The sequence below is a fragment of the Zootermopsis nevadensis genome, unplaced genomic scaffold (genome assembly GCF_977971745.1).
Source record: "Zootermopsis nevadensis isolate Lab colony 2312 unplaced genomic scaffold, Znev_1.0 Znev_ptg000025l, whole genome shotgun sequence".
Lineage (NCBI taxonomy): Eukaryota > Metazoa > Arthropoda > Insecta > Blattodea > Termopsidae > Zootermopsis > Zootermopsis nevadensis.
In genome coordinates this window covers 13,320,859-13,348,726 of record NW_028259157.1, presented here as the reverse complement: position 1 = coordinate 13,348,726, position 27,868 = coordinate 13,320,859, and the positions used below count along the sequence as shown (strand labels likewise).

Here is a 27,868-nt window from a genome sequence, read left to right as displayed (position 1 = left end):
ATTAACAATCACACACCATCTTCAGTGTTTCCTCAAGGCATAATCTAAGACACTCTTTTACAGAGTCAAGAACATTCACTTCAAAGTAATTTGTAGAATCTGAGGTTCTCATGGTGGTGAGTACAAAGATGGCTACCTTCTGGGTTGTAGCTAGGACCTCTGGAACGATTGTAAATTTCTAAAGGACATGGCACTACAACCCAGAAGACAGCCATCTTCATACTGAAGTACTTGTGTTCACATACTCAAATTCATACAGCAACTTGCACATCCAAAAAAAAAGCATGTACAAATATATGCCACATAAAACTCATTAATTACAAAGACAATGGTCCAGTAATGTTCTATGCGAGCACCACACATCATTACAGATTTAGAGCCACAGATAACAGTAATTGCACTAATGAGTAATTCATTTTAATCAGCCCCACATTGTAAAGAGCAAAATTCAAATACTCCAATGCAGGATATTGTCTAGATGGTAGGTGTCAATGGAAATATACCAGATATATGCAATTCACTTTTCCTTTACCATTCACACTGATGTACAAAACAAGACAATGATAAAGATAGGCTGTGAGAAGCAGCACCAACAGGAAGGAAACTACACTTCAGTAAGAGAGCTGTAGTACTTTTAAGCATTCACTGAATTGAACAAACTCACACAGAACACGTGAAGTACAGAAATGTCAATCTTATTGTCTAACTGTTCCATCTCAATAGACACAACAAACTGCACTTATATGGGCATTAAAATGTCTTCCCTTTCAAAATAAAAGGTGTAAGCAGTCTTTATAAATGAGTAACACGGAACCAAAACTGTTGCGGAGTTCCAACTTCATGTCCAGAGTTCAGAACCATTTTACTGGTCAAATGAAGGTGCTGATGTTATAAAAATAAATTCCTTACATAAGATAAGGAGTGCCACTGATGTGCGCACATGCCTGACTTAATACGCAATAGTACACATACACCACACCACTTTATGGTCAACATTCAGATCACTGTTTGGACGTTAAAACTCTATTATGAAATAAAATTCAAAGTGCCAAAAACTTTGTCATCAATAATAGGCCCAAAATATAACTCTATACAGAGAAAAATGAAACCAAATTATAATCTAAACATAACTGAAAACCAACATTAAGTAATGTAAAACTGCCAAGTCAGGTTAAATTAAAATTATAAGACACACGATAAAACTTTCTGGCAAGTTTCTTTAAATGAGGTACTTTACCATTTGCCTGTGCAAAATTCACTGCACATTTAATACACTACAGCACAAAACACCTAGTCACCTATCTCTCTCTCTCCCCATTAGCAGGAGGTACAGGAGGGAGCGTGTGATCTATTGATCACTGCCACATGTACACGTCCCATCAAGTCACAATATTTCATACTCTAACCTCAAAACTAGATGCGTCTCCATCTTTTTATAACACTGACATTAAATCCATTTGCAACAAGACTGTCCCATGGATGTAAAGTTGGTTGGATATAATTAGTAGAACAAATTGCATTTTTTTTTAAGAAAATGTGAACAGGAGAGACCTGAAGCTGTCCAACTGCTGCTGTGTAACATTCACTGTCTCTGCCATGAATGCTTTGGGTCGAAGAGCTTTCCCAACAAATCACATGTACAATGGAAGTTAAGCAGTGTATCCAAAACAGGAATTTTCTTACATAAATATCAAAACTTAACCTGTTTACAAATCAAATCAGAAAATAAAAATAACAAAGACTTTTAAAGTTAAGCAACCACAATCGTAGTTTTGGAAAATAAAACAGGACACATTCACTCAGCTCTGATAAAAAGGACACATCTCATCCATTATTGTTACCACTTCTTGGAAAGAACTTTCCCTTATAAAAAATGGTAAGACATTATTCACATTCCAGGTTTGTGAATCTGTCTTGAATCTAATCACCACAGAAAATTGTAAAACATACTGAATGCAATTATAATTTCATACTAACCAACATGTTCCAGAAGGTAGGTCAGGCAAGCAAAATACACCAAATTTTAATCAAATTTAGATCAAAATATAAACACGCACAAGATCAATACTGACAAATAAATTACTTGTTGCACCTTAGTAAACCTACCTTGTTACTTGAAACTCAGAAGCATCGACATGAGAAGTATGGGGAAGAATTATGTTTGGGAGAGCTGAGACAAATGGCAGGACATGCTTATTACAATGGTTCTTGGTAAACACTTAACCTCACAAATCTTCATAGCTCAACTCAAGTTTTCCTATCAATGTTCTCTCAACAGATGTCACTCATGCACGCATAGCACGCACACATGCTCATTCATGCATGTACACACAAACCATCAAGAATACAAACTAGTTAACTACTCAGTCTTATCATGTCAATATGGCCGACAAGCCTAGTTCCACTTGGATGATCCAGTAAGTTTGCGACATGGTTTATAAATGGAGCGAATGAAGGAAGCTGCTGCCACTGTTGCTGTGCCTCATGTGCAACGTCTGAACACAATTCACTGTCGGTAGGTCTGCGCACCTAGCATAGCACTGCCCGGGGTCACGTAATCCCCAATCATCAAGCTGTTGTTCACTGGGTAATGAGAAGTGTTCCCCAAAACAAGCTGATGGGTCTGCTGGAAAACAACAATTAGAGCATTTTAAACAAACTGTAATCAATGTACATTCAACCAAAAACATCATAATGCCCCAACACGAAGAAATAAAAAAAATGGAAGCATGGATGAAATATTACTAATTAATTAATCAGTATGTTCCTAAATGTACTGATTTTTTATTTGTTGAAAGCTGCTGGGTTTCAGTCTGTGTGAAAAAATGTTGTAGACAAAAATGGGACAGTTTTCTGCCTTTCAGTTTCTAAGTTACAAATGTACTTTGAGCCTTTCTGTTATGCTGTCCAAAAAGATATCTGGACAGAATCCTACTGATTTATTACAAGCCAGGGACAAGACACATCACTCTAAAACAACGTAGTGTTTTGTTGCAATCTAATTCGTTGTTTTGATTTATGCCTGTGCAAGAGAACATGGTATTTGATGGCACACACCACCATAAAGTCTGCATTCTTAGATCACAAGTTCCCAACCTTTCCCTGTAAACTTTACTATACTAAACACATTAATAACTGTGATGTTGCAATATTACAAAATGTCTACAACTTTTGTAAATACCATATCAGTGTTTTTTGTCTAGCAATCCTCTTAAAAAGTTTTGAAGTGTAATTTTTTTGGTCACACAGGCTTCTCATGGTAAACTGTCAAGAACTAGCCAACACTGAAATAGTTTTTATATATGACTAGAAAAAATTTACAAAATATGAAATTACTTCACTTGCCTCAAAGACTAAAATAATTAAACCTGTGTTTTTTTTGATGAACTAGAATAAAAACAGAAACATCCTGGGCAAAATACAGTGAAACCTCAATATAATGCACCCACTAACACTAGATTTGGATACACCATAGGTACTGTAACTATTCCACCAACACCTGCATTATACAAAGGTTCCACAGTATATTTTCTGGTCTTCAGAAATGGTCATAGCAGTAATCCAATCCAAAACAAATGGACTGTAAAAGTGATCAGCAGTATAACCTGCATGGCTTGAAAGCAAGGTAAAGATTTATTGAAGCTTTAACCTTAAAATGAACAGGGCATTGTGGAGGGATCAGACATCAACCAGCACTGACCAACCAAACCACTGAGCACGGATTTAGGCGAGGGTGAAAAAGAACAGGGTGTCCAGATCTATATACCAAGCATGTGCTGTGTTTGACCTCAATGCATGTTGGTATAACCCACATATATTTATATTTCATTCTTCCCTCATTCAATGTTCACATACTTACAGGCGAGGTAAACAGCGTTGGTGAGATTCCCCCTCCTATCAACTGGGCTGCCTGTGTCGATGTCGCCGTACCAGGACCCACTCTCTGGCGTCCCGTGCTCGTGATGGAGCCAGGGTGGATGTTGGGCTGATTTCCTGTTTCATCATGATAACAAGCTATGGGTGATTCACCACCAAACCTTTCCAAAAACCATGCTGCCCCCACGCACAAAAAGTAATCAATTGTACTGTGTGCTACCCAGAAATCAAGACAACACACTTAAATGACTTTAAAATTCCAAAAACTGCATAATGTAATTAAAAATATGTTTCAAAATTATTGTTGATTCTGTACAGCCGGTGCTGACATGATTTCTAACTGTTTCTGTATAAAACATGAACAACATAAGTCTACTGCACATTCAGACCACTCCGATAAAATTTAATTTTTTTCAGAATTAAATGTCTCATTTTAGTTATTCAAAAAGATCTGACATTCATTATTTATAAATGTTAACAGACGGAACGTTACAATATAAGCTTATAAAACAAAGACTATGCATTTATAAAATACACTGGACAATCTGCAAAGTGAGGTTCCAAATTCAGTATTAGCTTCTGAGTTTGAAGACCAATTAACTTCTGGCACACATTACTTTCCAGTCACTCAAACAAGATTGGAAAGATGTACTCTTTGAAGTACAATAAAATTCCGAACGTGTTCTTCATGCCACAACGCAGGTAACTTCACCGACAACTGTGGCTAAAATAATTGCAGACCTGAATCCCTTTTACTCAAAAAGAAATAACAAAGGTAACAATGTGGCCCAATGACAACAGTTCACAATGTTGTAACTGTGCATCTGTGTTCTGATAACAAACCCATTTTTGCCTGGATCTTCTGAGTGGTTTCTTACTTTCAGGTTTCCAACCAACATTCTGCATACATTTCACATCTCCCTCATATGTGCTACATTCCCTACCCATCTCATTGTCCTTAATTTTATCATCCTAATAATTTGGCAAAGACTACAAATAATTGAGCAATTTTCTCTCCTTGGTCCAAATATTCTGTCAAACACTGTTCTGAATCATCCTCAACCAGTGTTCTTCCCTTAATCTGACAGACCAGTTTCATACCCATGCTAAACAAGAGGTAAAATTATAGTTTCGTATATTTTAATCTTTACATTTTTACATAGCAGTTACAAAGACTGCAAGGTAGCAAGCATTCCCAAATTTAGCCTCTCTTAAATTTCCTTGTAAATCCAGTTTTGATTTATGGTCCCTCAATATTTTAACTCTGCCACATTTTCAGAAGATTAATTAGTTACCTTTATATAATGAGACAGATGTGTCTAATGCTATTGCAGAAAAGATTCTCATACAAAATCATGAGATAATTGCTCCTCAAAATCAAGCATCCTTCAAGAATTCAGCTGTATTGCTCATCCATGATATTTCTGACATGGAATAACAAATTTCAAGAGAACACACAAAAAGCATGTTATGATAATAATATGTATACAACATATGAGAATTTATACTGTCACCATAAGTGCATAAAATATTTAAAATGGCGTGTTCCTTCAAAGAATGAGTTGCTTACCCAGTCCAATGAGGTTTGAAGCTGTCTGTGAAGCATCCATAGCCACTTCCCCTAGGCCATTGACAGATATTCCATTCACCATGCTGACGGCTGTAACAACAAAGTGCCGTGTTCTGTAAAACAAGTGCTGGAAAGTATGATTCTCAACTTCCTCTGAATGGAGCAATTCTCCTGAATACAGAAATACAATTTTCACATGTTTGGTTCACACATAAGGGAAGTTATGTAGAAATAAAAATTAATATTTCCAATTTCAAGTCCTTTTATTCTGCAAATAATTTGCTATTTACAGTGGAAATTTGTATGTATTAACACAGTCTTTCATTTAACTTACATAGAACAATCTGAAATGTTACATGGCAACCAATGTACATTAAATATCACCAAATCAAAATGTGATTACTGGTCATATTCAAGTTACACATAATACAGTATAGTTAACAACTTATTTCCTGGGTCTTAAGCGTTTTAATACATCTGAACATAACATTATTTACATTGCAGTTTCTTTGGCTGAATTCAGGAGAATCATAATCTACCAATGTGAAATAGCTGTTGCAGCTTATAGCAGTTATTTTCTGAAATGGAAGAACAAGACATATAACAAATACCGAAACCTGTAAAGATTTCTAACCTAAAAACACAAAAGCAAAACATGACTATAATATGCGGACATTACAACAGCATAAAATATTACCTCAAATTTCACATGCTGTACTAAATTTTGGAAAGACAACCATAAACGGAAACACTTGCAGGCACTGATATAACCTTAAGGCACAGAGAAGCTAAGGCACTCTTAATACACACCATTCTGTTACAAAACTAATTATATACTAAAAAAGAAATTGCAGAAACTTTTTAATTTAGGCTTGGGGAATATTTATATGTAGGTAATAGTCTAAGAAATTAATTCTCAAAAATAAAATATAAAAATATAAAAATTTGCCTCATACAAATGACTTACTTTAAGAAATAAATACACATATACTTTGTTGGTGTACTTAAAAATGCTTTTCCAAACAAATACACTGTAATTAACTAATATAACAATGCCAAATGGTACGATGATTGTAAATTAAGAATTCAGAGGAATGTGTAAGCAATCACTGATTCTGATTCTGATCTGAGATTCACACAATCTACCTACTACATCACACAGTGTCACACAACCCAGAAGACCACAACTGATAACTTAAAGACATTGTAGTGTTCTCAAGGATTATGGAAAATATCAAATAAGCTGTCACGACAGTTGGTCCAGACATGGATGCAGAAAGAGTTATGACTAATACACTACTACATTTAGTTACTTATAAAATGTATCCAGATGACGTATCTGTAGACAAAACACATTTGTGGGGGTAGTTTAATGGAACAGGAATCAGTGACAATGAAGAAGAAGAGTACAGGTAAATATATTTGAGCTGTCAGTAATATAGAAATGTATGAGCTACCAGATAAAGGTTATTGTATAATTACAACATTTATTTTATGATAAAATACTTTCTAACTTCTGAAAGAAAAAAGTAGAAGCAACATGACACAGCAATCTGAATTGCTATCTTCACTCAGCACAACAAACTTCATCATAAAATAACTCACTTTACTGTTCTTTCCATTAAACCTCTTCCAATCTAGTACACAGCGTAGAGATTTCTGCTCCATTCTACATATAAGACATAACACAGGCTCTGGTCCAACGCAAGACCACCAGCTACACACAGAAAAAGTAAGACATACAACAATGACCCTGAGCAGTGTTTGAATCCCAGCGTGGTCCAGAAGTATGGCATCCAATTGGTGACTAGAATCATGCTCCTCTGTGTGGCCTCTCATTGCTACTTATAATGATTTGGAAACATGCCAGGAGTTCTGAGAAGAATTTTCCTTCAAACCTGTTTTAAAACGTGCCATCAGAAAGGTCCACGAATATCAGCAAGGTATGTAACTGAAAGGGACACACAAAATACTGCCTTATGCTGCTGTCAACCAACCCAAAGACCTATAAATGAAAGCACAGAAGTTTTATCAAGCTCCAGAAATGAAGCCGATACAGAAGCAAAGCAGAGGAAACGAAGCGTATCTGCATGTCTCGTCCCCAGAATTATAACACAAACATGGTGAACACATTTTTAAAACATGATAAACAGTTCAAATATTTAGGAACAGTAACAAATCAAATTGCATTAGAAAACAGATTCAATGAAGAAAGTTCTCGTTAACATTTAACTGAGAATATTTTGTCTTCCCGTCTGTTACCTACAAATTTAAAGATTAAAACATAATGGATCCATAATTTGCAATACTCACTAGACAGTATTAGGTTGATCAAATCAGTGCAGACATAATGCCTGGATAACTGCTGGCATTTATTCAATAATGTTTACAGATGTTCTACTCATCACACAAATTCAAACTGGAGAGAGCAAACTGACCCGTAGCTCAAACAGTAGGGGGCATGAGCCACAGCTCACCTTCTTGTAAATTAAATATTATTGTGCCTCAACAGAAGAAAAAAATTGTGTTAAAGTTGCACATAACAAAAATTAAACCATTAGTGATCCTCCACTTTAAACCTGATAATGGAGGCAGTGGAATCCGCTAAACATTAGCGCAACCAAAATACGACACAGCGCAATAACCCAGAATATCACTGACAGTCACATCACCATGGAAACCTAGTCTTACATAATCAGACATGTTGAATATCACAAACTGACCTTTAACCTACTGCATAAACCATACAAGTCAAATGTAAGCAATCATGTCATTCACAGCCAGTTATTATAGATGTGGAATCACCTATTCTATCACAGTGAGTACAAAACACACATAAAATTTAAAGTAAAACGAATACTAAAATTTGTGTCAATGTTTAGTGTACATTGGCAAGTACAAATATGCTGCTGCCAAACAACAAAACATTGCATGTTGTGGCAAACATCCAGAAAAATGCCAACTGTGGTCTTCTGGTGGTAAGTGTATTTGTACCCTGAAGATGGATGCAATACATTCCTCACTTGTAACTACCTACAAGATTAAATGCTGTCATGACCCAAATGACCACAATCAACACCTTCACTGTCTTCCAGTAAAAATTCTGGTCAATGATATTTGTGAAAAGACGCAAAAATCCTTGTAAATTATGTAGTTATGTCTTATTGTCACATTAGAATGAAACAAATGCACTTTCTTTTAGCAGTTACGTCTTTCTACAATTTTTTTCTTGCAATGTAATGCAAAATACCAGAACAATAAAATAAAATTGATAAGAAAGACAAATTAAAATCAGGGAGAACAAGTAATAAAGTCATGTAATTATGAACTACCTATGCAGAACTCCATGTTAATGCAAATGCTCACTTGTTGGCTTTTTCTGTGTCATTTGGCACCCACCAATCTACAAGTTTGCACAGCCAAACACCATACACTTCCCAGTAAATGCAATCTTCTCACAAACTGCTTTGACTCCTTAATAGGTATCTTCAACCTATGTCATTAAAAATATGTGGCAAGCAAATTGTTTGCTCTCTCATGCCATCTTCCTTCTATTCCTGTCATCAAGCATTTGTATGACTGAAGGGACATCTGATTCCTTGACAAATCAACATAATAAAGCAATTTAAAAGCCTTCAACCCCAACTGCATGGTATGTGTTTTGTTCTATACATGTCTTGCATATGTCAATGTGAGTTATAATGAAGTAAATATGATATTCATCTGTTAACTGTACAGGCCCTCACACAAGATGAGAAATGAGGAACATTTATGATATTTAGGTTCTCACAGTGGCGAGGATGTTGACACATCTTTTCAGTTGTAACACCATGCAGAATTGTAGGTACATACTAACTTAATCTCCTTTATCAGCCATAAAATGGAAGCACTATGTTCCTCTGAAATGCTGATAGCCATCTACAAGTCCACATGGCATTACAACCCAGAAGACCAGCATTGACACAGGGAAAATTAATTTGCTGTCATGAAATGGCCTGTATAGTTCAACAGTAAACCCTTGCAAAGGGCAATGAGGCACAGTCGAAGCTGCAAGGCTTGAACTCCATCAACAGGAGTTTTTATTTATATTCTCCCATTGTGCAGATATACTAGTGGATCTTCAGAGCTCACATCAATTCATACATCTGAAAGATGCTGATGCAATGATCTTGTCTCCTGAAGATTCATTATACCATTCACTTAACCCGGTGGCAATGTAACGAGTATCATGCAACACACATCATGCCATATGCATGAAATGAAACCACACACACTGAAAATATTGATCATGGTCTCAAGGACGTGACACAATGTACCTTTCAGATACACATCCTATACATTTGTGAGGTCTGACTTCTTCCTAGAGTTTCCTTTCTTTGATGTACATGACTTCCACGTAAAGCTCCTTCCACAACACAACTGTCCATGGCGATTGTAGGTCTGTACAGTCAGGACTACAATTCATACTGAACATTCTGTCAAGTGATGAAGCTGTAGCCAACAAGCTGCAACCATTATTCAAACGTGACAATGCAATCATGACTAGCAGTGTTACGTTCGTCAATAGCCTGATATGTATTAACCTCCACAGGGTCATCTTCAGGGGCACTTCTTTGTTTCTTAGTTGTAATTTGATGGTTAAATTTGTACAAAGCAAATTTTTATAAATCATGCAAATTTATGAAAAATCAAGCTATAATTTCCTTTCACATCTAACATTTCAGGAGTCTGGAGATAAATACTATTTGAACCACTTTGCTACATGACAGAATCTATACCAAATTCGGACAGAACACTATCATACCTAGTTACATCACCTGAGTTAAAGTATGGCTGCCAATTCTGCATTACTGGGGATAAATCCCCTATTCCAGCACAGTGTAAGAGTTCGGAGAGCATTCCATACTGAGAGGTGTATAATCTAGATCAGTGTTCCACAAACTTTCCTCATCTTCAGCAAACCCTAATTTCCCAAATATGCTTAATGGCACACCACAAAGTTTCGCCACACAAAAGGGGAGTACAAAACTATATATATGGCCAAAAAGATGTATTTACATATAAATACTTGCCTATAAGAATGTAGGCATAGAAAAACAAAACATTACATCTGCTGGATAAAACTATTGATGATGAACCAATGTCTGAGGAGTGTGTATTACAAATTCTAATTACAAAAAGTTAAGATATTGCCTTTCCAACTATAATGTGTGGATCTCATAAAAATTCATGGCATGCCTGAAAGCTTGTCATGGCAAACTGATCTAGACCAAGATCTCTAATAATAAACATCTTCCTCTGACCCCAGATGGCCTGTGACATTTCTCCTGCTGGTACTGCAGTTATATCTCCAAGCTGATTTGAAGCTTCATGTGGCAGAGGATGAAGGACTGCATCTTAAACTGTAACCTGGAAGTTCATGCACCTCCACATGACTGCCTTTCTTCTTGTGTCTGTGTTTGCCTGACAAGCCTGCAACAACAGAGGAACATATTATGAATCGAGATCACAAGATAATATACATAGAGAAACAGAAAGTCTATCATAATGCGATACAGTTCAAAAGCTTACTGGGACGTGCTGTATTTCCACACATATGTTCAAATTATGGCACAAATGGTCAGCTTATTATCCTAATCCCTATATCCCCAGTTTGCAAGTTCTGCCAGGGGCCAGCCCCATGTGCAGAAGAACATAGCTAAGAAATCAAGGAAATGATTCCCTGAACTGAGTGAACTTGGAAAAACGTGGACCAAACATCTGATGTACCATAATGTAACTTCATGGTACACAATCCTCCACTGACATACAAGACTTATTCAACCAATCAAGAGAGTCCATGCTGTTACAAAAGATTTGACACATTCATCAAAAAAGTCCACCTGAACCCTATCATGAGCCAGTTCACATCTTCAAAACCTACTCCAGCATTCATTTTATTAATATCCTTCCACACGCATGTTAATCAGTCTAGCATATAACAGCCATACGATCAATAAGTTACACAGCGACTGAATCCCATCATCTGGCTCCAACACAACTGAAAATCTTACCACTCTATCTTCTATTAAGTATGACACCTTACCAGTACGTTAAAATGCAAAGATTTTTGTCAGTTACAACCAAGTATCAAAATGTACTTGTATTATATTACATTTTACATAATGTTAGTAGTAGCAGCAATGTTAAGTGGGTCCCATGCACACTATGGGACTGGAACACTTTCAGATTGTAGATGACCTCCAGATAAGAAGGGTACCTGCAAGTCTTACTGAATAACTATTCGTGACCATCCAGCATGGAATGGTCCCCCAGCTTGGGAGTTGAGCGGGATGTTAACAACTCCCCATTGTAAAAACTATCATGTTACAAAATGTTTTAGACCAATGACAGGAGGCTGGAGCAAAGTGCATAATGAGGAGCTCCATAATATGAAATTTCCACCAAATATTATTTAGGATGATCACGTCAAGGAGGGTGAGATGGGTAGGGTATGCAGTGCATACAAAATTTTGGCCATAAAGTTTGAAGGGAGGGGAAGGGAATGGGACAAAATAAATCAGACTAAATAAAAATATACAAGACTGAATAATGGGCAGTTCTTCCTATTGTTCAACAACTGTTAAACAAAATGTATACATGACATTAACTGAATGAGGAAAATGAACAAGTTGTCAGTATTTATATATCTGCTAATCATATATGACCAGGAATGTTTTATGAAGAAAGAGCCTTATAATGTGAATCTATATTCAAAGTCACATTTACATAGTGAATTAATTAAACTCATTTGTACCAAAGCAAACATTAATTGGCAGAATTTGTAACAGAAAAAAATGTTCTTCAGTGACTATGCACTGTTGTAACCCAGGACAAAGATACATTATGTAATGTATGTTTGTTTTTCCTGCTCCTATACATTCAAACACTTTTGCAATCTTAAAAATAGGTGGACTCACATCTAACAGCAAATTAGAACTCCGATAAGTAGAAGAGATATTTCAGTTACAACATGCTGCATTGTACTATATGAAGTCACTAATCAGAATTAATATACACCAAGGCCAATTAGCATCCTACTGATTGAAATATATCATACTTGAAGATCTTCATTACACAAAGCATGCCAGCTATTTTCTGTTTAATTTTCAGAATAAGCCTTAAATGTATTCATATCACCATGCTTCTTTTACAAACAGTAACTAACAGATCACAAAGATGCATGCCCTGTTGCCAAACTAATCTGCCCCTCACTTCTGCTACTAGGTTTAAGGATGATGAATATATACTGACAAGAATTAGGAATAGTCAATCCCTGATATATTGCCCCTCTACCCTCACACTGCACCCTCAAAAGCCTCAGAACAGAAATTCCTTATATACTTTCAAAGTGAATCCCCTGGTAAAATACCACCCCTACTAGACACTGTATGTCAATGTCTGTGACAATAAAAATGTACTGTTAAATGATGTCTAATACAGGGCAATGCCATTTTGTTTTCAACGGAAATACAAACAATATTCAGCTTTATTGTACATATACTGTAAACCAACAATTCTGTATTAATAAAAAGAACATACTCAGGTTAAGGAACCAACTATAGTGACTTGGAAAAGATAAAGATTGTTACTTATGGTCAGTGGTGTAGATGGCACCATTCCAAATCCAGGCGGTTACAGTGAACAAACCTGCTGCTGGAAGGGACAGTGATTTGAATGTGGAAACAAGGAGAAGCTGCGTACAGTAACAGGTTATATTCCAAGAATTCTGGTAAAACAGTTGCAGATCCACCCGTTTTCTGCCGTTTCACAACGTAGCAGAATCTTCCACAATAAAACCATTTTCTGTACATTTTGAGTAACTTACATACAGTATGCAAATGTACTTACTTTGAACGCAATCACCAGGCTGGCCACAGTAAGAAAGTACTACACACATACAGGTACATACTGCATGTGCAATCACAATAAGTCACCAACAATGACTGACACAGGGAAAAGGGCAGTGTAAAGTGTTAGAGGGGGGGGAAAAGACACGTCTGCAAAGAACAATAACCCCATTCAAGTAAGCAAAACATTACCAATTACTTGTCTCTTTATGGAGTAAACGCATCGACTGGTCAATAAAATCTTCTCGTGCAATCAGCCGTGTCAAGTGGTCACAAGAAGCGACCAACATTTCGGGAATCAGCTCCGTCCCCACCATCAGGGTTCTCATATCACAGTGTCATGATGACATCAGAACCCTGATGAGTGACGCAGCTCATTTCCTAAGATTTAATTGAGTTTAGTCGCTGCAAAAACTTCAAATCATACATCAATTGGCGCTGTGTTGAAATTATTCCGAGTTATATACATCCAATAAACAAAACCACTTTCAATTTACCACTACCCCTGCTTTAAGACCAATATTGGTGTTGGACAAACGATTATAGTTTAAAAACTAATGATAATCAAGAGTAAGAACAGAAGAAACAAACATATCAGAGTAGTCAGAATGAAGGATTTATAAACAGCACAAACTTTCACAATCCAGTAACAATTAGAAGGAACTTACACAAAGAAGAATGACACATGCAAACTGAAAGAAAAGTTCCCAGACACAACTAAGCACAAAGGCTCCAATACATAGAAGACTACATTTATCACATAAGTAAAGTTACTTATGTAAAGAAATACAGAAGAACTGAACATTACACATTTTAAGGTGCATAGATCTATAAAATTCGGGAGTTCTTAATAACATTCCCCATTATAAAACCTTGTTGTGTTAAATGCAAAAATTAAATTCCTGTTTAATAACATGCAAAATATTTTACATTCAGAAACAAGGCCATCTTACACACAAAAATGCATGAGACTCCCCATCACCAAAAAATATTCCACACTGAGCTACAGGCGTTAGATTAAAAATCCTTTATGGTAATTCAAAATGCATGAAGCTGTAAACTTTCAATCACTAAGATGGCCACTTGAATTTGCAATTATCAATTACACAAATTTCAAGAAAACACAATACTAAAGCAAACAGGAACAATTAACCCTCTCATGAGCCCTAAAATGCAATTTCCAAACATACAATATTATCTGTTCATACAGCCACACCGATTCACCAAATCACAATAGTCTGTGAACAATATATGCAATTACCTTGCAGTGCCATCCAGCGATGTGATCAGCCAACCCCACCACAAGCTCCTAATTTCTCTTCTGCTGCTTGCCCACGAACATTTGTAGTTCAAATTCATTCAAGTTTGCTACAAATCTTGTTAGTACACGCACAATCCTGTCAAGCTTTGTTACATATTAAACATTATATGTATTTATAAACGTGCTTTTAATTCTAGAACTCCTAAAAATTTACCTCCCCATGAACAATACTTATTAGATCCCGTACCTCCACTTGGAGATATGATAAAATGCTGCCTCTCACATGGTTTCATACTTACAAAGAGTATACAACGTAAAATACAACCCAAAAATACTCATATACTACGGCACAAAAATGAAATCAGAAGCAGGTACACCTGCACATAATTGACTCTCACAACCTCCCCACGTCACTCAAGAAGGCAGCTGCTAATGCCAGCTGTGCAGGTGTGAACATGGTGTAGTCACAAGCAGAATGTATATTTAATCTCAAAAATTACTTTGTATTGTTATCATCTGCTGCTGTTCATGAAGCATTTCGCAATGTGTATCCTGACAAGGAATTACTGAATAATATAACAGCACACCGACTGGTAATAAAATTTCAAGAAACAGGAAACATCTGTCTGCGACAAGTGCTTATCAACTGACAAAATGGCTGCAGTGATTTCAAGCAGTGCATTCGCTGCTACAACAGGTACGGCTGAAAGAATTCAATATTGCCATTGATTTCATTGTTTTGCATGTAAATTGGCTTATGTGTACTAGTTAGGGTTCTTTTAAATGGGGCATCCTGAATTAACTGGAACAAAAGTCTTAGGGAAAGTTGAATGTAATATAATCCTCCAATGAATCTAAGGAGAAAAGACTGTATAGCATGTTTCATTAGTTACACTTTGTTTAAAACACTGCTAATATTTATCACTACCTAGTCAGATATAGACTAACTCCATGTTGTGGAGTCCCTCCTGAGAAGATAAACAGTTGCTCAGCTAACCAAACTATTCTCCAAAGATGGCTGTCTTCCGTGTAGTCTGGTAACTTACCAAATTGCATGGTGCTACAATCCAGAAGACAGCCATCTTTGTACTAACCACCACAACCTCAAATCCTTCTCCAAATTTTATGGAACCCAAAGGACTATTACTGCATTCAAAACAGTCCACCAGCAGTCCCTACCCCCAGTCCACTCCCTCCAACCCTATTTTCTTAAGAATAATTTTAATATAATCTTGAAGATGGCTGTCTTCTGGGTTGTTGGGCCATGTAACCTGGTAGAAGTTTACCAACATTTCAGAGGTCGTTGCTGCCTCCATTATCAGGGCGATGAGTAGATGGCACAACAACCCAGAAGGCAGCCACCTTCAGACTCACCGCCATGAAAACCTCAAATCCTACTTAACATAATCCTCCCATTCACATCTAGGTCTTCCAAGTGATCTCTACTGGCTTTCCAACCATAATTTTGTACCACTTCTTATACTCCATGCATGCTATGTGCCCATCCACAGACATACTGACACATGAAGAAGATAAAGACACATGTAAGTAAGACTGATAACATTTAAAGCAAAAATGAAAAATAAAATTCACCATCGCTCGTAAAACATGTTTACTGAAAAAGAAAGATTAAAAGTACTTTATACAATATCGACTAATAAAATTGTGGGAAGGGGAAATACAGCACAAGTTTACTGAAAAAAGAAGTACACATACACAAGCAACAGAGTGTGTAGGAGAGTATAAATAATACCACTGTCATAACTAATATCATTACCACCAAACAAATAATCATCCCTTTCACTGATGAACAGATTGCCCGCTATCTTTCGATCACAGTTTCATGGGTGATGAAGTCATTCCTGTTTCAATAATACTTCTTGAAGACACACCGTTCACATCACCATCATAGTGTTAAGAAATGATCTTTGAAGATGACAGCTGAACTAATTACTATACAAGACAATTTGTAGTGATTCTCCAAGCTGCAAGACCACCACAATGGTCTAGGGGTCAGCATTCTAGCCTGATAATCTAAGGGTCCCAGGTCCGATTTCAACCGGTCACTGACAATACAGAAGAAAAAAGAAATGTCAGTATAATGACAACCAATCACCTGAATACATGAACAGAGCCAACTGTCAAAACATCATGTATACAAAATATACCTCAGACAAGGGACAATGTCCATCCAGCATAGTGAGTGGTCTACTGTCACACGACTAGCAGTGGCAGTAGGCAATATTAACCACACAGCAAGATTCTGGAGTTATAATGTTGTTGATTTATCATTATTCTCTCTGCAATGATGAAAATAATATAGCAGGTGCAACGTCTTTATGGCTTCTGCTGCGGTCTGTATGACAGACTGATACATTTCCAGACTCTGGTGATGTCATGTCAAAGAAGAAACAAATATAACTCTTCTAACAAAGCATGAGTTTAAATGACCTGCTCATGCCACTAACTGAGCCTGATATGACTGTCACAATAATGCATGTACTGTACGACCAACTAAGTTTGTCTGGTGACCACAGCCTGCCTGCCACCTACACTACAAACTGATGCTCCGCCTTCTAATGCACATTGTCACAAAGGCATTTGGAAACAGCTACTATAACCAGTTACCTGCTGGCGTTACATCATAGAAACTCTCAACTTAAATGTGACAAAGCCATTCATGATCTGGGTTACAGTTACATTTCCCACCAGTCTTATTTTGATCATGGGAGCTCTCAACTTAACTGCCTCATGGAGGTTTGCTATTGGAGTCACTGTTTTTCACTGTTACATTTCACTAGCAAGTAAATAAGTTTCAAACGATTATTTACTGGAGTTATTTGAAATACAGGTACCTGCCATAAATATTAGATTTACAAACAGAGAATGGGAGGCATTCTCTTTTGCCCTCAGTTCTTTCATCTCCTATCTTATTTCTTGCAAATTTGAAGTTCCTAGAACTAATGATTACAGTCACTGCTTGAAAACACTGTTACCTACAAGTAATTCTTGTCCTCGGGTTTATACAATTGGAGATAAACGTAAAACTTAGGTATTTTGGTGTGAGCGACATCAAACATCGAGTGTCAACCAACAGTTTGGAAAACAATGCAACTGCCAGGGTGAGTTCTGGAAGCCTCACAAAGGGTAGGCAGTAGGAGGGAATTTAATGGAGCAGCCCACTCCCCTGTTTGACCGAACAGTACTATTAGTAGCTATTAACAAATGGCTGGATCGCTCATCTCGAAGTTATACTGGTGACAAATTTTAGCCACAACTTTAATTTAAAGCTAGCTGCAGAACTCAGCTCTATTGCATGTGCATGGCTACCAACACATTCACTACAAATAGGTTTTATTTTGTGTCTGTGGGAAGAACCTGCACTTCAAACAATTGCACTCAAAAAATGTACCATGCAACGGCAATCACTCTGAAAGGACTGCTAATAAATAACATATTACTTTCACTGCAATCTTCAACTTGCTGCTAATTAAACCATGGAACAAATCAGGTGTAACTTAAAACACAGAGAGGTATTTTTGTTTCAAGGTGCATTATCCATAAGCCAACATTTAAAACAATGTGTTTACAGTACATTATATTCTTTTCATCAATGTTTCAGATATAACCACCCCTTTCTTATGCTCATATTATAAAACAATACCTTACAGTAACATCAACACAATAACAACTGGATCAGCAGCATTCAAATTCCCAAGTACATACCAGTTTCCCCAAGCTGGATTCACGTGAGTACTAAATAAGGGTGTACTTGAGAGGCACCATTTCAGTTATTGCTGACATCCACGCTACACTTTCACAGATCACTGCACTCAACACCTCAGCCTATTTCTATCACAAAGAGTTCTTGCTGAAACTTCTTATATACATATATCACACACCCTTTCACACAAAAACTTAAATAATTCTACGGGTATATAACAACCCTGTTTGTTGCATCCTACTGTTGGGATCTGTTCATGTTTAATAAAATAATTATGATTCCAGAAAGTGGCATCTAATACAATATGGACAGCAATAAAATCTGAAAGCCATGTTATTATCGTAGTGCAACAGCAACATGCTGCTTATTCAGCCATCTCTTTCGCTGGATATTACTAAAATGCTGCCTCACAAACATCAAGTATATTTACCTACAAACTGGTACATAATCTTCCACTATCATCATTTCCATTTTAAATTGGTCACAATATCTAGAAATAAAAAAAGTCTCTATTTATAGAGAGACCCAACAGTACCAGACATGTTAGTTGAAATACAAGAACTGGTTAATAAAGCTATACTACTCAAACAATGACGAATTTACCCATTAACTATGGTAAAATCATGGGTGGATCAAAAGAAAAACATTACACAACATGCAAGAGTTATACAAAGTCCATTAGCTTTCATATATAGCTGTCATGTATACTACATTAAATGTTTACATTAAACATAAAAACACATCACGAAAGTGCCGCTCAGTCTCAAATACCACACCACTTTACCTACTTCAAGCACACCCAAATATGTAGAAAATACAGAATGGCGGACATCACCAAAGTTTGCAAAGGTTCAAAATAAACACCACAACGTCTGTTCAACATACTGAACAAACTGGAGGTTACTGGTTCCTGAAAATATTAAATATGACGGGCAATCTGTACGTAACACCTATTCAGTGTTTCTGGTATTTGTCACTATCAGACTCGACTCGTCACTTACACAAACAACTCTTACCACAGCGTGGGCTGAAAGACTTACAAGTAACATATGAAAAAAGACACTGTAAACTGTCATAATGACAAGCGATGTAGAATGATGGAAGACAGAAGGATAAATGTGTGGCAAACCAACAGTTTCACACAACACACGTTGCACATTTAAAAGTATGCTAGCTTACAGTGAGTACAGCTGTTCAAAGCTGGTTTAAAACTGCAAATCATTGAAAGCAACATTCCATTTTACACAGTGCTAGCAAAGTTATCAGGTTTGTCAGCGTGTCAGTGTTTCTTTCAGTACTATAAACTATGCCCCTTTTTAACTTACCAGACTTACATGTGTATAAATAACACATCTCTTAATTTAAACAACAGTGATTCATACAAACAGTGAGCTAAACAAGATAATGCTGGAGCCACAGCGTACAGAAACATGTTCCACTACATAAATAGATTTTGACTAATCTGCAGTACAGACCTTATCCCAAATTACTTGCTGATGCTGAATGATGCTGTAACCTAGAGACCAGTGAATTACAAACTAGGGAGGAGGACAATGCTCCCCATTGGACAATACTGGTAAACACCTAATATCAAAAACCAATGACAAGAGAAGAAGTCAGTCAAGATATAAGTAATGCCTTATTGTGGGCCTCCTCCACACAGAAGAAAGTCATGTGTACTATGAGAACACGGTATGTTATAATTACCAAATTATAATAACCTGCAAAGCTTTCTCCATTATTACATTTATATTAAGAATATTTGTGAGCTCATAAGCAGCTAAACTCCAACTAGTTCCACAGTCATCATCACAGGCACTTCTCCCAACACAATATTTACATTTATACATTTATTACCTCTCCAATACCTTAGTTCCTCATCAACATCACTAATCTACTGCTTTAGAAATATATATGAATCAAAGTGGAAGAACAAACACAGTCTGTGACGTAGTTCAGATAAGATGATAACCCAGCTTTTTCCTACAGCAACCTTAGCAAGTGTAATAAATCTTGATGAGGATAGTCAGCCTTAGAAACCAAACCATCATGCATACAATATATAACGCAGCAGTACCCACTGCACCTGCCATAGTAACAATTCAAGCATGTTCTTCTCTGGCTTACTCCTGTTTTAACGAGTGGCCAAGTGCTATAATAGGTCAGTGCCAGTCGTGTGATGGACAGAATGGCAGTTTTTATTCTCATTTTGCTATACATCATGTCCTGTAAAAAATAGTTTGAAAGTGAACTGCATACGCAGTCATGCAGATCCTTATTTCACTTCTTAAAATATGCGTATCTGATAGAAGCTCCGCTGGAAACCACGATTCAATACTAATTACTTCAAGCAACTGGATAATTTAAAATAATTCACATACATATTTAAAATTTCTCAGCCCCAAACTTTTATACTGACTAGAAACAGACTGCAGGTTAACGGTAGTGGTTCATAACAAATGCATAAGGCATGGGGAGTCTCGAACAGAAATATAAAGTCCAGAGAGGTACCTGGGATGAAGAATGTTGAGGTTAGGGAATTATGATTATGCTTCTGGCATTTACAGCATCTGCTAATGACTTAATGCATAACAAGCCATCAGTAATATCTTGCATAAAATACTGTGAAGTCAACACACTCACCCTGCCGTGCCCCTTGAGCATCAAGCTGTCCCCAGTATGTCTCGCTGGGTGATGAATGGTTCACTCCAGGTGGAGGCTGGGCAGCTTGGCCTGTGTACCGGAAGTAAGGATTTTTCAGATCCAGTGTGTTGGCTGAACGTGTGCCTGTGCCTTCCACACAGAGCTCTATTGTCACATCGTAACTTTGCCTGAGAACAACGCAAACATCATTACTTGAAATTTCTCCTGTAATTACAAGCCAATTTACTACCAGGGACTGGCAATAAATATTAAGGCTATTTACGCAAGCATAAGCACAGTTCTGTTACACCTTGCCTATGATTTAGGAACCGAACTCATAAAATTCCTGTATGTAGGACAATTCAATTAAGGGTCACAGTTTGCACACCTGTGTTCCAAGACATATGCCATTTCTTTCATTCACGAAACTTCTATTTCGAGCTATAAGTCCAAATGCATTGTGTGAACAATTTCTGAGTACAACTTCAGCTTTTGGTTGAGAGCAAACGAGACTGCTCAAACAGCACTGTTTCTGTGGAATGTACCTACCTCTGATTTGCAATAAGCAACGCACGACCAGTCAAAAGCTGGCCGGCTTTCACAAAGATGGGCGTTTCTAGGAGGCATCGGACCTGGTACCAATGTGTCAGTGGTTCTGTCGGTGCCGTAGACAGCCATATTGTTTGCACTGATCCGATGAAAGCAACATCAAACCAGAAAGCAAGGCCATGCACTGTGCCAGATTCTAAGAGATGGAAATCCAGTGGCACTTCTGTAAAACAATCACAAATGTTCGACCTTTCATCACACCTGGCTGTGAGGTGCTAGAATGGATTTCTACTTAAGCAGAATCTGTAAGCTCATGCAATGCTGGCAGACATGTCTGGATCAAACTGGAGATTTTGTTGAAAAATGTCAGGACACGTCCAAGTACTAGAGACAGTAACTGCATTCTTTCATGTACATTTGTTTCAATAAATGTATAAATGTGTTCATGACTTTGGGTCTGAATGTTTTTCTAACACCTCCTTCCCGCAAGGTAAGAAACCATGTGCTACAATCATCAAAACAATGAACAAATTAAGTGCTTCATACACCTGTAGGCAGTTTTGGATACGTAAAACTTTTGAATTGAATAGTTTTATCATATTTAATAGAACAAGTTTGAGTATAGCAATCATCAAAGAACAAGTGGCCACAAAGCAGTGGGTACAGGGCTGATCACATCTCAAAATAAAATAAACATCTCTCAACAAAGCAGATTTTTCACTCTGCACACTAAGAATCCAAATAGAAACTGCCCTATCTGCAGACAATGCCCCGTACCTTATCATTTATGGCACTGCTTGAAACAGGAAACAAAGTGTACAAATTCTACTCACCAATTCGATGCAGATCTGACTCTTCTGCCTCTTGAAAATCAACTACATGCCGCACTGATTTTGACATACACACTCTCATGTCAAAAGTGTCAACAATTGGCTGTCGAAAATATTCTTTCATAGCTGCCTGGCGCAGACTACTGAGATCAACACCATGAAAGCACTGCTGGTACCTGCAGCATATGGAACACTCAACTGGAGTTGGGAAAGTAAAGTACTAAAAGGAAAATAATATGATACCACAAGAATAACATATTTATCCGTAACAACAATTCACATATTATGATGCCAGAATGGGTCAACGTGTGTCCTAACTCAATGACTGTTAGACAATAATCCATATTATTTCTAGTTTCTCTGGGAGACAAAGGATTTGAGCACTAGATGGGGTTAAGTGGTCAGCGTCACGCCCCGGCCTTGCTTTACCCCCGGGAAAGAACCCCGGTACCCATTGGATAGGATGCTGGGTGGGCCCCAGAGCCGGTCTGAACACAGAGGCTAGAGGAAAAATCCTCTGCCTCCGTCGGGGATCGAACCCCGGTTGCCCAGTCCGTAGCCAGTCACTATACTGACTGAGTTACGCTGGCTCACTTTCCAGTTCATTACTCACTGAATATCCTACAATTTGACCCATACACTAAAAATTGTAACAACAAAGAAAGATAAAAAAATCATACTTGAACAATAGAAACCCTAAATAAATAAACATAAAATGCAACATCCCACTGCACTTACAATTCACAGCTGGACATGCAATGTAATGTGGGTGTGTGGATTGCTGGACAGACAGATGAATGGGACGACATACATTTATTATTCTGTTAATCATATAAAAACATTTCCAAACTCTGAGATCTTTCTCACCTCTCAAAATATCCAGCGGCATCGTGAACGGTGTTGATGATTTGCTGCTGCAAAACATGCCAATGGTCGTGACATTGCAGATGTATAAACAGCACTTACAGTAGGCTCACTAAAGTATTAGTTTGTATCTGGGCTCAATGTTTTACATGCGAACAAATATGACAAACTTACCAGAAGTTTGCCTTATTGAATTGCTCCATGTACAGACTATCATCCGTAAACGGAGCTATGTGGAGATCGCCGCGTGTTGGGAACATTCGACCTAGACAACAGAGAAACAGTAAGAAAAGAAATTAAATTTCTTCACACTGATAATTTTCTTTTTCTTGTACCCAGCCAACGCGGCACGGAACTGACATGTTCCAGTTTTCTTCGTTCTCTTAATATGGATTAAAATTATATCTGAAAGTTCAAACAAAACCTGTTCAAAGGAAGAGAAAAAGACTCTGGAAACTTTCTACCCCTGTCTTATGGAACCAGAGATCTGACTAACCCTTCAAGCCAATATTTAAACCACTAGCGGTATTTAAAAATACCTGGAAAAGTACTATCACATAAAAATATTCATTTTATGCATTTTAGAATCTGAAGTTTTCAGGCAATGCTAGGATGACTCTGAAATTTAGTGTGGTATAATTATTTATATATCTTACTTTTTTGGGGTTAGAAATTGTCTTTGGTGTAGTATCAGGCATTTGATGTATTCCCCCATAGCATCTGGATAGCAAAAACCACATTAAGTTAATGAAAGTCATCTGCCGTCTTTCCTGTTGAGAACACAGGGTCATCATTTTACTTAATTCCTGTGTATATCAAAATTTTGTAGCATACAAATTTGCTTCGGTAACTACCGCATCTATAATTAAAGCAGAAAAATATAGTCTGAGAACTTCTGACATGTAATAAGAGACCACCTTTTTTAAAGTGAATTTTAGTAGGCATGTAAGATTGTCAACATTTTTCTGTTGCCAATCCCACTGTTTTCCCAATCTAGGGGTCTTTGCCCTTGCAGCACCCAATGTCTCTTCTTCCATTTCCTAACTGCCACACTATCAACAGAACCAAAAGCATTTACCTCACTCAAAATATCACAATTGCATGTTTCGAGAACTCGATCTGTACTCATCTTGAGGTGTGGTGATGGGGAAGGGCACCTACTCTGTGGGGCCCGTTAGAATGAGCTAATCTCAACCACTCAGTCATGAACCCCACAGTGCAAATAATACCAGGAAAGAAGTTCCTATATATTCAGGTACCTCATCTTCACGTCCATTGCCCTGATTCAACTGCATTTCTGACAGAAAATATGTAACTCTTTCATTATAATCAGCGCATTCATCAACAGCTCAGAGAAGAAGAAGAAGAAGAGCAGTTCATCTACCATGACACATCTATCAGAAACTGAATAAGACATTCATTCAACGTTTAACCAGCAAAGGAAAGAAAAAGCATCTCGATTCTAAGAAATCAAATTTTACAACTACAATGTCCTGATTGCAAATTCAGCTTCACTCCGACTCACATCAAATATGTCAATAACAAAGCCACACAGACACATACAAAATAATTTCTTGTTTCTGCTACGTAGGCCAACTTGACTAATACAAGGTTACGCTGACCTTGTAAAAAAATACTTTACTCAATGATTCATACCATTTGGTAAAAGCCACTTCTTGGCATGGAGGTAGGTTTCGAGCATCCGTTCATTGTACAACATATAGCCCATCGGTTCCGAGATTACGACATCTACCAACTCTGGTAATGTTATTTCTTCTATTTTCCCTGGAATTACTACTATCTTTCCTTTTAAGTTATTAGCATTGACCAGCGTCTGTAAACACACAAATACAAAGTCAACATTTTCAAAACGAAGTTCAAGAATTTTCCACTGCACAAGATTTTTCTTGCAGGAAAGTTACCCAACTACCCCATGGGCTATTATAAAGAACCAAAATATTTCTGTTCAGTGATGATAGTGAATAATGAACTAGAAAGGATGTAATCATGGACTGAATTTCCTTTTCTAAAAATGAACATAAATGTACAGATAAATTAAGTGAATGTCATGCCACAACGCAATGCAAGCTCACCTCAGCATGTTGCGCCATTGTACTAGCTTCAACAGCGTACACTTTTCGTGCACCGGCCTGAATAGCAAAGAAAGACAAGATTCCTGATCCTGCACCCACGTCCAGCACAACCTTATCCTTAAAGTCCGGCAAGTTAGCAAGGATGGCCCTTTGGTACGTGCTGGTCCGAATATAATCCTGCATCATATTTTGTTGCTGAGATAGGTAGCCGTAGAACTGGAAACAAAACAAAATCAATTTGGAGATATGACAATACAGGAGAAAAATTGTGTCACACTTCATGAAATATCGCAGTACTGAGAAAAATAAAAGCAGACTGACATTAATTAAACTGTTTAACTCATATATTAGTTAAAATGCATATAAACTATGGCTGCAAGCTGAATTGATTTCAATAATGTACAATACCTGGAAATACTGCATGGCCGAAGAGTCATCAGTACGTTCCGTGAATACTGATGTACCTTTACCTGACTTTACTTTGGTTACAGCTGTGTGAAAGTTTCTTGAATCTGAAACAGAGAAAGAGTTTAAAAAAAAAATCACAAAATATTTTACAAACAGAATGTGCTCAATGTATTATGCAGTAGACACAAACCAAACATCACAGTCTAATGTTTAGTATGCTTCTTATTCTGCAAGAACCAAAGTCACATATGCAGTGTTGTCATGAATTAATTTCTAAACAGACAAATTCAAATAAAATCATAGCATTCAATATGAAGCCATGTCACAAACCTGAGGTGCATACACACAAACTGCTTATTAGCATCAATATGCTTAAATTGGACAAGACTCTAGAAAGAGACTGGCATGTAAAGTGAGCCTCAGGTACGTGTGTCACGACTCTCATCATGATTGCTAGGCAGTTTTTCAGTGCAGAGTAATACTAACCTTGTTCATCTTTGAATTTCAAAAACAACGTCTCTGTTTCTACGGTGATAACATATATTTGTGAGCCAACACGGGCACATTCTGTTGAGCGGTATATTGGAAATTCTACTAGTTCATCTTCACTCCCTTCTGAAACCAGTACACAGCATTTATGGTGGAATAAGCCAGAGTTCTTAAGGTAGAGAGACAGCCAGTAGGAAACATCAAAACTTCATCTACACAGTTCACTTGATCATCATAAAAAAAGGAACATCATGAGGAGACTAACTTTCTCAAATATTTTACTTAACACAACATGCAACATGCATTTATAGAGTTAAAACAGAAAATAAAAAGCCAGTTTATGTCATCAGTACTGAATCACAAAAGGAAAAATACACAGTTGGATGAAAGAAGAAAAATTACATTCATTTGTAAATTCTGTAGAAAACAAAGTAGGACTGAAGAGAAAGAAAGCTAGACCTTATGAAAACAGAGATGCAGAACAGAGAACGTCTTGTATAAGTGGCACCTACAAAAACCTAGTGAAGAAGTGCCTGTAAATGAGGTAATTCTGAAAGGCCAAGCTACTTTATGGAGATAAGATATTTAAAGCTTCTTAACAGTGATTTGCAGAGGGAGGTTTGACAGGGGTACATCACTTTAACCCTGAACGTGAATCTGTAGTAAAGCAGCTGATCAGTTTCCTGAAATTCCACTCAAAGTGACTGAGGATGGTTAGTACACTGATGAGTTTTTGTAAAACTGTCATGAAAGAGCACTGTCCTACAAACTGCTCTCAAACAAATTCTTTGAAGTGGACACAAAAACAAACAAACCCAAACAAACTCTGCTACTCCTCTGTGGTTGTGTTATTAAAAAACCCAAATAAATCATTGTATACGATTTTCTTAACTGTTACCGTATTTTTGTAAATTTAATTACATGCTTATTTTATTTTCGGTCCAATATTGGTTATATTTTAATCCCTGTGAGGTTAGGGGCAAACACATTGTAATTTTGTCATACATACCACAAGTCTGAATTGTTTTAATTTTACGTAATATATACGGTGTATAAAACTATCGACTAATAAAAATTATGAAAACCTTGACTTTACTCTTAACACACGAACTCAAAAAACGCAATGTTTAAATATACATTTAACCGCACATAATATTACGAGCTAAATGCTGGGTAAAATACGCGACAGTTTTCTAGAAGTTAATTTACTTGAAACATAAAGCAATGGGACGAAACGTGTGTTTACGGCAAACAAAGGCTCTATAGTCACACCGAAAGAGTTCTATGAAAGCCAAAGTACAAGCAAGCACAAATCAACCAACAAAACTTACTACAAATACCTACTAATAAGAAGTGCATAATTTATATTTTATACAAATCATTAATCCCTATTCGTTTTTCATAAAACGTCATTCAATACCGATAGCAAAACGAGACTCAGCTAAAACACAAAGCTACATAACTCTAACGATACACTTGTAAGAAGTGTTTACCTTGTTTCAATTTGACACTTATACCTTGTGGATCATAATCCACCACAAGATTTACTGGAAAATCAAACTTAGGTCGTATATCACCCGATCTTTCAGCATATGAAACGGTTACAATGCGAAACACTGTCGCCATTTTAAACGCTAAATCGAAGAGTATCAGTTCCACAGAGGACATTTAT

At 37.0% G+C, this 27,868-nt stretch overlaps 1 protein-coding gene across 7 annotated transcripts; it reads right to left on the bottom strand.

Annotated features, from left to right (window-relative positions):
* Window positions 1–293: 293 nt before the first annotated feature.
* Window positions 294–27,868, bottom strand: Art4 (arginine methyltransferase 4). 7 transcript variants are annotated; one of them, XM_087356178.1, is made up of 12 exons: window positions 27,690–27,868; window positions 26,194–26,319; window positions 25,708–25,811; window positions 25,300–25,515; window positions 24,863–25,040; window positions 23,381–23,471; window positions 22,346–22,518; window positions 21,513–21,735; window positions 20,964–21,151; window positions 5,447–5,536; window positions 3,860–3,993; window positions 294–2,626 (listed from the first exon to the last, which is right to left on the bottom strand). In XM_087356178.1, the coding sequence occupies exons 1-12, from the start codon at window positions 27,862–27,864 to the stop codon at window positions 2,507–2,509; spliced, it is 1,818 nt and encodes a 605-aa protein (XP_087212304.1). In that variant the 5' UTR covers window positions 27,865–27,868; the 3' UTR covers window positions 294–2,506. The 7 variants fall into 7 exon arrangements, 3 of the variants coding, with proteins under 3 accessions (XP_087212304.1, XP_021914364.1, XP_021914365.1); XM_022058672.2 differs by having other exon boundaries at window positions 26,194–26,322; window positions 27,690–27,867; XR_015537133.1 differs by lacking the exons at window positions 294–2,626; window positions 3,860–3,993 and adding an exon at window positions 10,750–10,918 and having other exon boundaries at window positions 5,477–5,536; window positions 26,194–26,322; window positions 27,690–27,867.